Here is a 12268-nt window from a genome sequence, read left to right on the forward strand (position 1 = left end):
GCTTCCATTACCAATTCGGGCAAAAGAAAAACGCAGCAATGAAAAAATGTAATTTAGTAGCTGTAACCTATCTTTGCAAATCCAAGCCAAGATGTATCATGAGAATGGTGGCCACACTCCTTTCGAGAGACTTAACTATCGCCGCGGCGCATACTGCCTGCATTGCAAGGAAAAAGTTAAATTTAGTGGTTGTAACCCATGGACATTTCCTTACCATTTGGTAACAGTTTGCTGGCAGATCATAAAGATGCTCCTACCAGCAATCCCGTGAAGTGAAAACAAAAGAGCATCACATGCCGCCGGACCTAACCAATCGCTTTGTCACTGATCCAAATTATAAATTAATTCAGCTTTTCGCCACTGTCCAACATAGAATGCGCTATCACCCTACAGAGTATTAGAGACCTATAAAAGCCGCCTTGCAGCCCTAACCTGGAGACCCCCTTTGCTTGGTCACAGTCCAATGGTTTTGTCACTAGTCAGAATAATAAGTTCCTATTGATGTTTGGGAGAATCATGTGGGCCACATATTAAGTACAAGAGACACAAGTCCTTGCAGTATTCTAGTTCATACACCCACAGGAGAAGACCTAGACACTGAACTATTTACATTCAAGTCAACAGAAGATGCTATAAACAGCTCTAAGAATAATAAGGCTTGCGGTCCGGATAATATCTGCAATGAACACATCAAAATTGCTTTCCCGACACTAAAAGAAGCAATAACATATGTCTTGAACCAATGCCTTAAGCGAGGAACGATTCCAAGCAACTGAAGGAAAGGAAAGTACTGAAGATCCAAATGCTTATAGAGGCGTCGCCCTCGAATACACGATGCTAAAGATCCTAACAAAACTCTTATGTCAACGCCTCACTAGCGAAGTCGATTCCAAACTACCAGAGGAACAATTCGGTTTTAGAAGAGGGAGGAACACGATACAGGCCATCAAGTGTCTACTGGATCATACCGAAGCAGGTACAACTAGACCGGGAGGCAAGCTATACACCATTTTCGTTGACTTCTCCAAAGCCTTCGACTCTATCGGCCGAAAAATCATAATGGACAGATTAATGAGAAGTCTCAAATGGCTACTTCAGAACATACTGGCCTCGAACTGGATAGAAATTAGTGACGGAATAGTGAAGTCCAACCCAATTCAACAAACCACTGGTGTACTACAAGGGGATCCAATAAGCCCAGTAATATTTATAAGTGCTACGGCGGACATTATAGAAGTAATCGCTGAAGAAACAAGCATATATATGTATGCAGACGATATCGTGATTGCCTCGAGGCCCAGTCAGAAACTGCAAAAGACACTTCACGCGTTAGTGAAGAGGGCAGAAGAGAATAAACTTCAATTAAACGAGGAAAAGACAGTATCAATGACATTTAGGAAAGGAGGTAAAGCATCAGAGTTTCATATACATGGGAGACCTCTAAAGAATGTGTTGAACTTCAAGTATTTGGGAGTCACACAACAAACTAGAGGTAATGTTTTCTCTACCCACATCAATGACAGGACAAATGCAGCAATCAGAGCCATCAACGACATACAGAATTTGAACAAGCTGTCTATCAAAACAGCCCTGAAATTATTTGACTCAAAGTCTCACCAGTGATCACCTATGGCTCAGAAATTGCATGGCCACAACTAAAAATGAAACAGTTTGAGCAACTAAAAAAAGTGAAAGCTACGTTTCTGAAAAAGGCACTATGTGTCTCGAAGTATACACCTTCAAGGCTTGTATATGAGTTAACTCGCGAACCTTTCTACGTACAGGATCTCTGTTACCACCTACTGCTACCAACTACACCAACATATCTACAGTTAATAGAGAAATTAAGAGCAAAGAAGAGAGACGTATGGAGCGAATTTTACTTGACGGATGCAATGATTTACAAAGACTGGCAAGGAGGAGGATACGAGTTCAGACACTTGATTACACACTTTCAGTACACGGATTTCATTATAAGTTGTGTAAAACTAAGAGATTCCATCAATCAGATATGGACTGTGTAGGCTATGTGAACATTGTGGTAAGAGCTGTGAATGCTATCACGCCATGATTTGTACTTGTCGGCACGAATCGATAACATCCTTCTGCAAAGATGACTAATGTTGTGTTATTAATGTAAATATCTTTCGGTCATTGATTGCAATAAAACATATTATAAATTAATTCAGCTACAGAATGATCTTAGTACAGTAAACAGTTTGGCAGCATTGTTGATCGCCCGACCATGTCCTTCGCGAGAGGTACGCCTAAACAAACGACAGTCATTCCATGCGTAGCTGAATGTAGTGAGTATTGGTGGCAAGATGTCAACTATTAATCATTTTATGCATAGCAAACAGGAACAAATAGGGGGTTCAAGATTTTCAGTTAAAGCACATTTTTTAATGGACTAAAATTGAACACATGTGAATTACCATCTAAATCATGACTAACATTTGTGGAAATCTCTAAAACTGGTACAACCAAGAAGGCAGGTTAGGAAATAGAACTGGAGCCAATTAGAAAACGGAATGTTCATGACAGCTTCCAAGAACGAATCGACTACTCACTATGAACTATTATGGAAGCAATTCATGTAACTAACACAGTTAAGTGCATCACTAGGTCTTTTGTTCAGCTTGCATTTTCTTCATAAAATCTTCATCTTGCATTGACAACTGAGTAAGTTTTTTTCCAATTCGCTCATGAATGTCAAGATACTTGGCTATACAACGATCGAGACAAACAGCTTCACCTTTTCCTAAATCTGCTTCCCTATACTTAGGAGGGATGCATTTTTTGTGGCATGCAGCAGTCATACGAGTATACATGTCTGACATCATTTCAATCTCCAGTTCCTGAACCAACTGCAATTTGGCATTATCCAGTTGAGGAATGTTAGCAGCCATTGCAGCAAACAAATGCAACACTAAGAACTCACTTAAAACTTAGCCTGTAAACTTCCGATAGCTGGGGTCGTATTCTCCTTCATTAGCTTTACGCATCCGCTCCCTTACTTTCATACTCTCATAGCGATGAGCTTCTACAGACCTCTTCGACAATACAAATCCGTACACACCACATGCAGTAATAATGGCCCTGAAAACAAGTCAGAAATTACACGATTATTCACTACATCAAACAGATGCCGGAGCCAAATCACTAAAACAGGAACACAGAAAAGAAAACTGAATTATATTCAGTAATGACACAGCGTTATCTTCCTAGACACATTTCAGGCCTTTTAACAAACGCCTGAATCTTTCTAACTATATTCACGTTTTAAACAAACACAAACTTTACAAAGGTAAAGCTTTAACATAATAAATTAATGTTTTAATTAATATACAAAAATATACACTCGTGGTTATGGTAGTCCATATAAATTGTTTTATATCACAATAGGATTAAGAGGCAAGAAATAATACCATCCAAGACTGATCTTTCCAACTTTTCCCAGTCTCATCGTACAAATTTACATAATGAGTTGAATTTGCATCCTCAACATTCAACGACACTGAGTTAGTCCTCACGCTCGGTACAAGCGAGACATACCCACACCATACCAATTTTTCTACAAGGCAGACATCTTTGGCAAAGAGGATATCTTCATATCTTTCATCATGGAATAACTACAGACATTTCATTCTGTGTTGCCACAATTCGAATTGCATTATTATTTCTCTATAATTTTTTATACAAACAATATTAAGAAAATAAGATGAAAATAACAGGATGACTTCTGTACCGTTTTGAGACATGAATCAACTGCTCTAAATTAGCAGATTTTGAAATTGAATCTCTGATACTTTGGTAGCCCTGGTTGATTTTCGATATTCTATTCTTTCATGAGGTGGAAGGTGCTAAAGAGGCGTACTGTCATGTGAAACAGACCGACAGTGACGATATTCAGTTGTGACCTGTTCGTCGTTATTTAATACAGTAATCGAAAACTGTAAGCTTCATTTGTGTATGCTTCCGCATATCCTCCTTTTGTGGCTGGATTTGATAATTTTGACTCATTTTTCCAGTCATGATGGTAAGTATTCACTTAAAAACAAGCCGGAAAATTCATGTTCTTTACGGATTTATAAGTAAACCAGTGTTTTAATTTAATTTTTAAATGTTTTAGGATGGATTAGATGATAGTACGGATATTCTGAGTGACGATAATAGAAAGGTGAGTTCATTTTTACTTGAAACGAATCGAGGTAATAACTTGAACTGTACTATCTGACAGCTTCCCTTTTTTATTGTTTTTTTTTTCATCGAACAGTGTGTTATTTTTGAGATTTTAATTTCTGATAGTTCCAGGTTTAGTTTAATGTGCGTTGCTGTTAGGGACGTCAGTTGTGAATGGTATAAGCAGCGAACAAAGGTTCAAATAGTATCATACAGTGTTTCTGTAATTTTTGAAAGTGCATCGGGAATATCTCGGATCGCCAGTTGAAGCCACACATTTTATTATAAAAGAAAATGAAAGTAAAATACATGAACTTAAGGATATTCCGTTTCCAAGTTCGATTCGCTTTTAATCTCATAATGATGGATAGGCCTATATCTTCAGTGATTTAGTTCTAGGTGCAATTGCCTTGTCACTCTGGCTTCCACAATAGCAGCAAAATAATTCGTAATTTTGAGATCAATATTTCTCAGATAAGTACGTATTTATAGATTTCCTCAACCTGTTTATGAATACTTCACATTGTAAGCTGAAGTCACTAGCTCCACTAGATTTGACATCTTTAGAATCAAGTAATACAAAACCGCACAGCCTATAATAAACATTTCATTTATAGTGCAGCTTAGAACAGAGGTTAGCAGTCGACAATGAGCTGGCATTCAGATGATATGCAGAAAATAGTATTTATCGGATTGACAAATATCTTATTTAAATTCTTTTACTGCTACTACTTTGTAATGTGGTAGTGCTCAGTCAAGAGTAATTTGTATATCCTATCATATAATACCAGTGTACTTGGTCTGTTATTGGACATTATACATTTTCCAGCTAATTCATTCCTGGTTGCCAGAGTTTTGCCCCAGTGTGCTAAGTTGGGCTCATCAGTTGGTAAATTACACACCTACCAAGAAGCTTTAGAATCAAGTAATGTATAGGCCTAATCATACAGCGTGTAATAAACATTTCATTTATAGTGCAGCTAAGAACAGAGGTTAGCAGTCTACAATGAGCTGGACAGGAGTTGGATAGCTTTGGCTATTTTAGTTTTGTCCTATCACATTCCCATAAATTTTGTATAGCACTGCCATTACTGGTAGCTTACTTTAAAGATAAATATTCAGAATTTGCAAAATTTGGGCTTAATATCAACTCTCTGCAAATGATTCTGGACCTCCTCAGAGATACATTTCTACTTTTACCTGTTCTTATACTATTATACAAATGTTCATGGTTGGAACTATGCATTTCTGCTCTTTCCATTTTCATATTTTTAAAAAATTTCCTTCTGAAATGCTTTGGAAACAGTGGAAATATTGTACGCGCACTTTTTAGTGATTTTTGTACTGGGTTGAGGAGTAAGGAGGGAGCACTGCCGGTTCCGGTAATACTACCAACTGAATGGAAATGAAATCTGAATTGAATCAATAATATGATTGATCAGTATGAATTTTCTAAACCTTTATTATCTTACGCCAACAACTGTGTCACACACACAATATAGGCCTATAATAATTTATTTAACGCGCACAATGTGCAAAGAATTACTATATAAAACGTTAATCTTCGTTGCAAAATTTCACTAGTGATTCTGATCGCTGTTTACAATTTAAAACATGGTACCTAGTACAGTGTGCACCACATCTTAAACATACACAGTTCAAACTTGGCTCATGATAACGCTTTATATTACACAGTTTATAATGGAACCCATGAACGGAGAACCTTGTCAGCAGGTGTCGCAGTTCATATCCACCTTGAACCCACTCGCGATTTAGCATGGCATCGGTAGAGTAGAAATCTTCCCAGATGTCAGCCTTCTTCGATCGTAGGTCTCGAAGCAGATGTATATAGGGTGTTGTTGCTGGAAGTAACAACTGTAACCTTAGCTCTCTCACATAAAATCCCTCTCTGGATAGCTCATACATGAGCCGGGAAGGAGAATATTTGGAGAGGCACAGAGCCCGTTTCAAGTAGATTACCTTCAACTTCTCGATTTTATCTAACTGTTTCATACTCAAATGTTCCCAAATGTTTTCCAAGCCATATGTTGCTATAGGGCTGATTTTTAGATGAAAGAGTTTTATAGCCGTTTCTAAAGACAAGTTTCTCAGATGCTTAATGTCAGATATTGCTTTCATAGATGCATTTAGACGGACCATGAGATGGATGGTGAAAATATTACCTTGGGTTTGAAAAATTACACCCAAGTATTTAAAATGCTTTACAGACTTAAGTTCTTGGTCTTCATAATAGAAGATTCCATGAGGTCCCCCTCTTCTAAACGTCATGGAAAAAACACACACAATATATAATATTTAACATTTCTCGATGCGAAACTTGTTCCTAGCATGAATTCTATAGTTTGGCTTTGCTGTGTAAACAGTAAAAGTACGTAAAGTGTACGCCAGATGTCGCACAGCGATCATAAACGATTCTTAGTTTGTGTTTCAAAGGTTGCCAATACGAATTTCGAAGATAACCGAGATCGACCGATTCAGCACTAGGGTGTCAATCTCGCTAAAAAGTGCGCGTACAATATATTATTCATGACTAGCTGATGTACCCGCGCTTCGCTGCGGGATTCTCAGAAAGACTGACTTTGTGGTTTTCCTAACTGAAATCAACATAGGTCATTACAAAAACGTAAGTATGAATGTAGCGATTAAAAGCAATGCTATCATATAAAATACTCGATCAAATGGAAAGCCGCACGTTTTATCACTTTTAACGAACAGTGCTGCGGTTAGATTGCGGTGCCAATCTAATAGTCCAAATTTCCAGAGCTGGGATGACCAGGTCGCAGATTGCCATGAACACTCATCGGCCATTATTCCGCTAAATATGCACACTGTTCATTCCAATCAGTGCCTCAGAGTAGGGATTGAATAGCCCAAATGCTATGATGATCCAGTGTGTTACGTACCAGTAGTATCAGAAAATTTATAAACCAGGGAAATGGAATGCTAAAGAAGAAAGTTATCTAACTCCCCAATTACTTCCCATCAATATTCAGGCAGGCTGTTACACTCTGTACGACTGGGCGAGTTGACCGTGTGGTTAGCGGTGCGCAGCTGTGAGCTTGCATCCGAGAGATAGTGCATTCGAACCCCATTGTCGGCAGCGCTGAAGATGGTATTCAGTGGTTTTCCACTTTCACACCAGTCAAATGCTGGGCCTATACCTTAATTAAGGCCTAAGGCACTCCTAGTCCTTGCCTATCCCATCGTCGCCATAAAACCAATCTATGTCGGTGCGACGTAAATCAAGTAAAAAATACTCTGTACGCAGCAGTAATCCTATCTACCGGAGATGAGGGGCAACAGAAGACACAAAGCACATCACAACAAACAATGGTCAATGTAATGTTATTGTTGATCAATGTTATGAGCTTTATATATTGTAGGCCTACACATTTAGTTTTCTTTCGACTCTGTGATTTGTAAAATATTTTATACCGTAAACTGTAGTTTCTTATTCTCCGACTTTACATACCGATTTTCATTAAATACTGTTTACCCATTTTCTCGTTACTCGGCGCTGATATGGACTTACTGTAGTAACAAAACTCCAAATTCATGAATATCTTTGTGATCGTAGCCAGTACGGTAACAATGTATGAGACATGAATAATAGGAAATTTAATACTGTATAACCTTAGTTATGTAGCATTCATCGATTATACCTCTAATAAGAAATATTTGGGAATTACATTTCAGGCCTTCCCCTAAAGTACCATTTCACTCAGCGTGAATAAAATAACTTACAGCCTAGACTATAGCGACTTATTTCCTGACTTTGCATACCGATTTTCGTCACGATAGGACTACTAATAACATTTGAGAATTAAATTTTAGGCCTTCCCCTAAACTACCATTCTTCTAAGCGTGAATACAATCATTGACAGCCTAGATTATAGCAATTTATTCCCCAACTTTGCATACCCATTTTCTTTAAAATACGACCACTAATAGCATAAATAGTTGAGAATTCAATTTTAGGCCTTCCCCTAAACTACCATTTCAGTCAGCGTGAGTAAAATGTTTTATAGCCTAGATTGTAGAGGCTCATCCCCCGACTTCACATACCGATTTTCATTAGACCACTAATAGCATAAATAGTTGAGAATTCAATTTTAGGCCTTCCCCTAAACTACCATTTCACTCAGCGCGAGTAAAATAATTTATAGCCTAGATTGTAGAGGCTCATACCCTGACTTCACATACCGATTTTCATTAAATTCTCTTCAACCGTTTTCTCGTGATGCGTGTACATACATACAGACAGATAGACAGACAGACAGAAATTACGGAAAAGTAAAAAGTGCATTTTCTTGTTACTATGGACATGACCGATACAGAAATACCATTATTTTCAAATTCTGAGCAATGTACAGACAAAACTCTTATTTTATATATATAGATTTAAACTGTATTGAGAGTCAAAGCAAGCACCTGACTATCGTTGAAATCTATTTTGTGAAAAGAAACATGAAGTTAGGGCAGTGTTTCTATCTTAATGAGGGTCATTTTTTTGTAACAGGGTTTAATTAATTTTAAAACTGTTTTATTAATTGTAATAGAGCACACAAATTGTGCATTGATCAGAGAGAATCACTCTTGTGATCAAGAGGTTCACTCAGTGTTTGTATAGAACTCTATTATCGATTTTGGTAGCTTTTTGCAGTTCTCAACGTGGTAGCGTTCGCAGAGATTATCACAGAATTCACACTCGCACTTGTCACCTGGGTTGTGGAAAGATTTTAACTTGCAAGCCCTGTGGTGGCATCCGTGTACTGCCCCTGCGGTCACGAAGTGTCACAGCTCCTGATTTGTGTCCGCACAAGACTTGTCCATCATGACCTCTGTAGAGTAAAATTCTGTCCAGATCTTGGATTTCTTTGCTTCCCTTTCCTGCAGTAGTCTCTTCCAACTGTCCCTTTTTTTATACCAGTGTTTTGTCTACTCTGTCAATCAGGGCAACCTCAGTACTTGGTGGGGGGGAGTCTTGTAAGTAAAGATATAGTTTTAAATGATACTTCAGAGTTTTGCTTTGAAAATATGTTCCACTTCTGAACTTCATTTCGTTGACTGGAAGGAGGGTTAGGGATAGAGGATTTCCATGTGATAATTATATCAGACACCCAGGACTTGTGCAAGTGGTGTTTAGGGAAGTGCAGGCCATAAGAACGATAGGGTTAGACAAGGGATGAATATGACAATCGGATTAGAGCAGATGTAGGCAGCATTTGCATAGAAATGGAAAGGTTAGCACAGGACAGGCTGGCGTCGAGAGCTGCATCAAACCAGTCCATGGACTGATGACTCAACAATATCAGCAATGATATCAGTCTCGGTAACATTAATTAAAGGAGGTAGAAAAACTTTCAACTCGTGAAGTAAAGAAAAAAACTTAGTGTTCTGGCCAATGCTCGGGAGATTTTCGTAATGAAAAGTCACATACTTGTGATTTGCATTCTGTGTAAAACTGGAGGTCCTGTAGCTGTGGTCATAATAATGGGAGTCATGGAAAACTGCAGGTTTCTTTTTCCCTTAAAAACTTTTAAAGCCTTGCAAACTTAATATTGTTATGATTGAATGAGAACAATTGGGGGGGGGCAATGAAGGTTGGACAAGATGGAAAGGTGCCTGACACAAGTGAGTGGAAGTAGTTCTGTTCATTCCTTGTGGCTCCACGACTTATTTTATTTGTAAGTCCTGAGTGGGAGAGCCATCATATATGGTAATGTAATATATCTTAAGATTTTTATTTCTCGAGAACTGCATGATTTTATCTTTGATGCACATGTTGTAATGAACCATATTATTCTTATAATTATTAGGGGCTGCCTGGCTTAGGCGGTAAAGGAATGTTCTGTTTGCCCGGAAGGACATGGATTCAATTCCCCGTCAGCAAGTCGTAAAATTTAAGAAACTAGATTTCCACTTTTGGAGGTGCATGTAGCTCTGAGTTTACCGAGCCTATGCGAAAAAAGAGTACCAAGTTAATTCCTTGGGGCAAAGGCGGCCGGGTGTAGAGCTAACCAGTCTACCCCACCTAGTGCCAAGGTTATGGATAGTGGAAGCCTTTACCTTCTCTCCCTCCCAGAGCCTTCGTGGCCTGTACAAAGACGACTTCGATTTTATTATTTCGAAAACAAGTGTGCGCATTTGCATAGAAATACAGTAAACTGCATTAATTTTGACAATAATTTGCACTGTTTATAGAATTTGATATGGTATGTATTGCATTGCAAGTAATAAATCTCATTGGAGACCATATTGGACATCAGAATGTGAACATTAAAACAAGAATCATAGTTAACACCACCTTTCCAATACTCATCTTTCCTTATATTTAGGAAAATGTTGTAACATTCTATGTTTTTTTCACACTAGTTTTAAGCCTATTTTGATTTTCTAAATATAAATGTTGATTCTTAGGGTGCCATATATGTTAAGGACACTAGGTTCGGGGCCCTGACCTAACTGTAGGCTAAGATTTATTTTCGGTTGATGATGCTTACGACTGTTAAGCGAAACATGTCCCATCTTACAACGCTTGTTGTAATGTTTATTTCCTAAATATAAGGAAAGATAAGTATTGGAAAGGTGGTGTTAACTATTATTCTTGTTTTAATGTTCATAATCTATTGCATTGTCGTTTTGACAGGTCTTCAGGTTAAAGAAACTGGTTTGGCTCTGGAGAACCTTTCTTACATTTATCACTGGATGCCACAGTTTAAAGCGGACCTACCATTGTGCAGGAATAACTCAAGGAAGATGACTGGGAGTCCCAGTTTTTATTTGGAGCGCTTGCTCAGAGTAATTGTGCTCAAAGTTTTGGAATAGAATTCTTGTGCTGTTGGTTGCTATTCAAGAATGCTTATAAGCACAAGACTAGTGCTAGTAACTTTACTGGGAAGTTCAGGACAAAATCCTAGTGTAAGTTCTGTAGAGGGTACGCAGCATTACAATGTGTGCCTAACCCCTTTTAATTTAAGGCAGTTAGAATTTGAACTTGTCACTGACCATATGTGAATGCGTCCGGCCCCGCAGTGTAGGGGGCAGTGTGTCCACCTGTTACTGGCAGCCCCGGGTTCGATTCCCGGCTGGGTCAGGGTTTTTAAATTGCCAAGTATTAATATCCCTGGCTTGGGGACTGGGTGTTTGTGTCGTCCTTAATGTTCCTTTCCTCACATTCAACACTTTACACTTCCGCAATTTCCAAATACACGCAGGTTCATAACATATGGTGCAAGTAGAGGCAAAAGATCTCTCTAGGTCAGTGCCCCTAATAAATAGCATTAAAATTATATAAATGAATGAAACCTTACACCTTTCGCTTGGCATATATAGTGTAAGCAAACCAATAAATCTGTAATTTTGCTGAACATTACTGTGATTTATTAACCATATTAGTAGTACTGTTGTAGCCTCCGTGGCCCAGGCGGCAGCGTGCCGGCCTCTCACTGCTGGGTTCCGTGGTTCAAATCCTGGTCATTCCATGAGATTTGTGCTGGTCAAAGCGGAGGCGGGACAGGTTTTTCTCCGGGTACTCTGATTTTCCCTGTCATCTTTCATTCCATTAACACTCTTCAGTATTATTTCGTTTAATCTGTCATTCATTAATCATTGCCCCAGAGGAGTGCGACAGGCTTCGGCAGCCGGCACAATTCCTACCCTTGCCGCTAGATGGGGGCTTCATTCATTCCATTCCTGACCTGGTCGAATGACTGGAAACAGGCTGTGGATTTTCATTTTCAACCCTTCTGGACTGCACATTCCTAGGTAAAGTTCAGAGGAAAAGTGTCAAGTTTTTACATTAAAAACCAGCCTCAGGCTGGTGACATATCATCCCTTCTGCTTTTCAATATGGCTCTTGATTACACCATGAAACTTCGGGAAAAGGAAACCCCACCTAAAATGAAAATTGGAACAAAACCCTCAATATGAACAAACTGCTTGTCGTTTGCAGGCGAGTTAGGTTGTAGCCCTAGACATGGAAAAAGTTCGTGTCCATGTCATCAGTCTGCAGAAAATTCTTATATATAGGCTTACAAATATATATATATATATATTTTTTTGC

General features: G+C 38.6%; 4 protein-coding genes across 7 annotated transcripts in view; 1 reads left to right on the top strand and 3 right to left on the bottom strand.

Annotated features, from left to right (window-relative positions):
- The window catches only part of LOC136877382 (leucine-rich repeat protein SHOC-2), a 135606-nt gene extending 132021 nt beyond the window's left edge, over window positions 1–3585 (bottom strand). For 2 of the 3 annotated variants that reach the window (XM_067151374.1, XM_067151376.1), the window contains exon 1: window positions 2942–3080. The gene's annotated coding sequence lies outside the window, so the exon portion shown is untranslated. Of the gene's footprint in view, window positions 1–2941; window positions 3081–3555 lie in introns of those variants that run through there. The other variant, XM_067151375.1, reaches the window with a different exon arrangement.
- Tim10 (translocase of inner membrane 10) lies at window positions 2389–2909 on the bottom strand. Its single transcript, XM_067151377.1, has one exon. It carries the CDS (start codon window positions 2907–2909, stop codon window positions 2622–2624), a length of 288 nt encoding a protein of 95 aa, XP_067007478.1. The 3' UTR covers window positions 2389–2621.
- On the bottom strand, window positions 2949–3600 carry LOC136877384 (uncharacterized). Its single transcript, XM_067151379.1, has 2 exons — window positions 3429–3600; window positions 2949–3099 (listed from the first exon to the last, which is right to left on the bottom strand). The coding sequence occupies exons 1-2, from the start codon at window positions 3464–3466 to the stop codon at window positions 2949–2951; spliced, it is 189 nt and encodes a 62-aa protein (XP_067007480.1). The 5' UTR covers window positions 3467–3600.
- Window positions 3601–3857: 257 nt separating this feature from the next.
- Snx6 (sorting nexin 6) overlaps window positions 3858–12268 on the top strand; it is a 192376-nt gene continuing 183965 nt past the window's right edge. The window contains exons 1-2 of one of the 2 annotated variants that reach the window (XM_067150763.2): window positions 3858–4039; window positions 4133–4180. In XM_067150763.2, the coding sequence (XP_067006864.1) occupies window positions 4034–4039; window positions 4133–4180 (54 nt within the window). In that variant the 5' untranslated portion in view covers window positions 3858–4033. Of the gene's footprint in view, window positions 4040–4132; window positions 4181–4314; window positions 4360–12268 lie in introns of those variants that run through there. The other variant, XM_067150764.2, reaches the window with a different exon arrangement.

The sequence above is a fragment of the Anabrus simplex genome, chromosome 7 (assembly GCF_040414725.1).
Source record: "Anabrus simplex isolate iqAnaSimp1 chromosome 7, ASM4041472v1, whole genome shotgun sequence".
Classification (NCBI taxonomy): domain Eukaryota; kingdom Metazoa; phylum Arthropoda; class Insecta; order Orthoptera; family Tettigoniidae; genus Anabrus; species Anabrus simplex.

Excerpts from the sequence above, each read along its gene's own strand:
- Tim10 (XM_067151377.1), bottom strand. The coding sequence starts at position 2,909 with ATGGCTGCTAACATTCCTCAACTGGATAATGCCAAATTGCAGTTGGTT.
- LOC136877384 (XM_067151379.1), bottom strand. The coding sequence starts at position 3,466 with ATGAGACTGGGAAAAGTTGGAAAGATCAGTCTTGGATG. Across the intron at positions 3,100-3,428 it reads GGAAAGATCAGTCTTGGATG|GGCCATTATTACTGCATGTG; the intron begins GTATTATTTCTT and ends ACTTGTTTTCAG.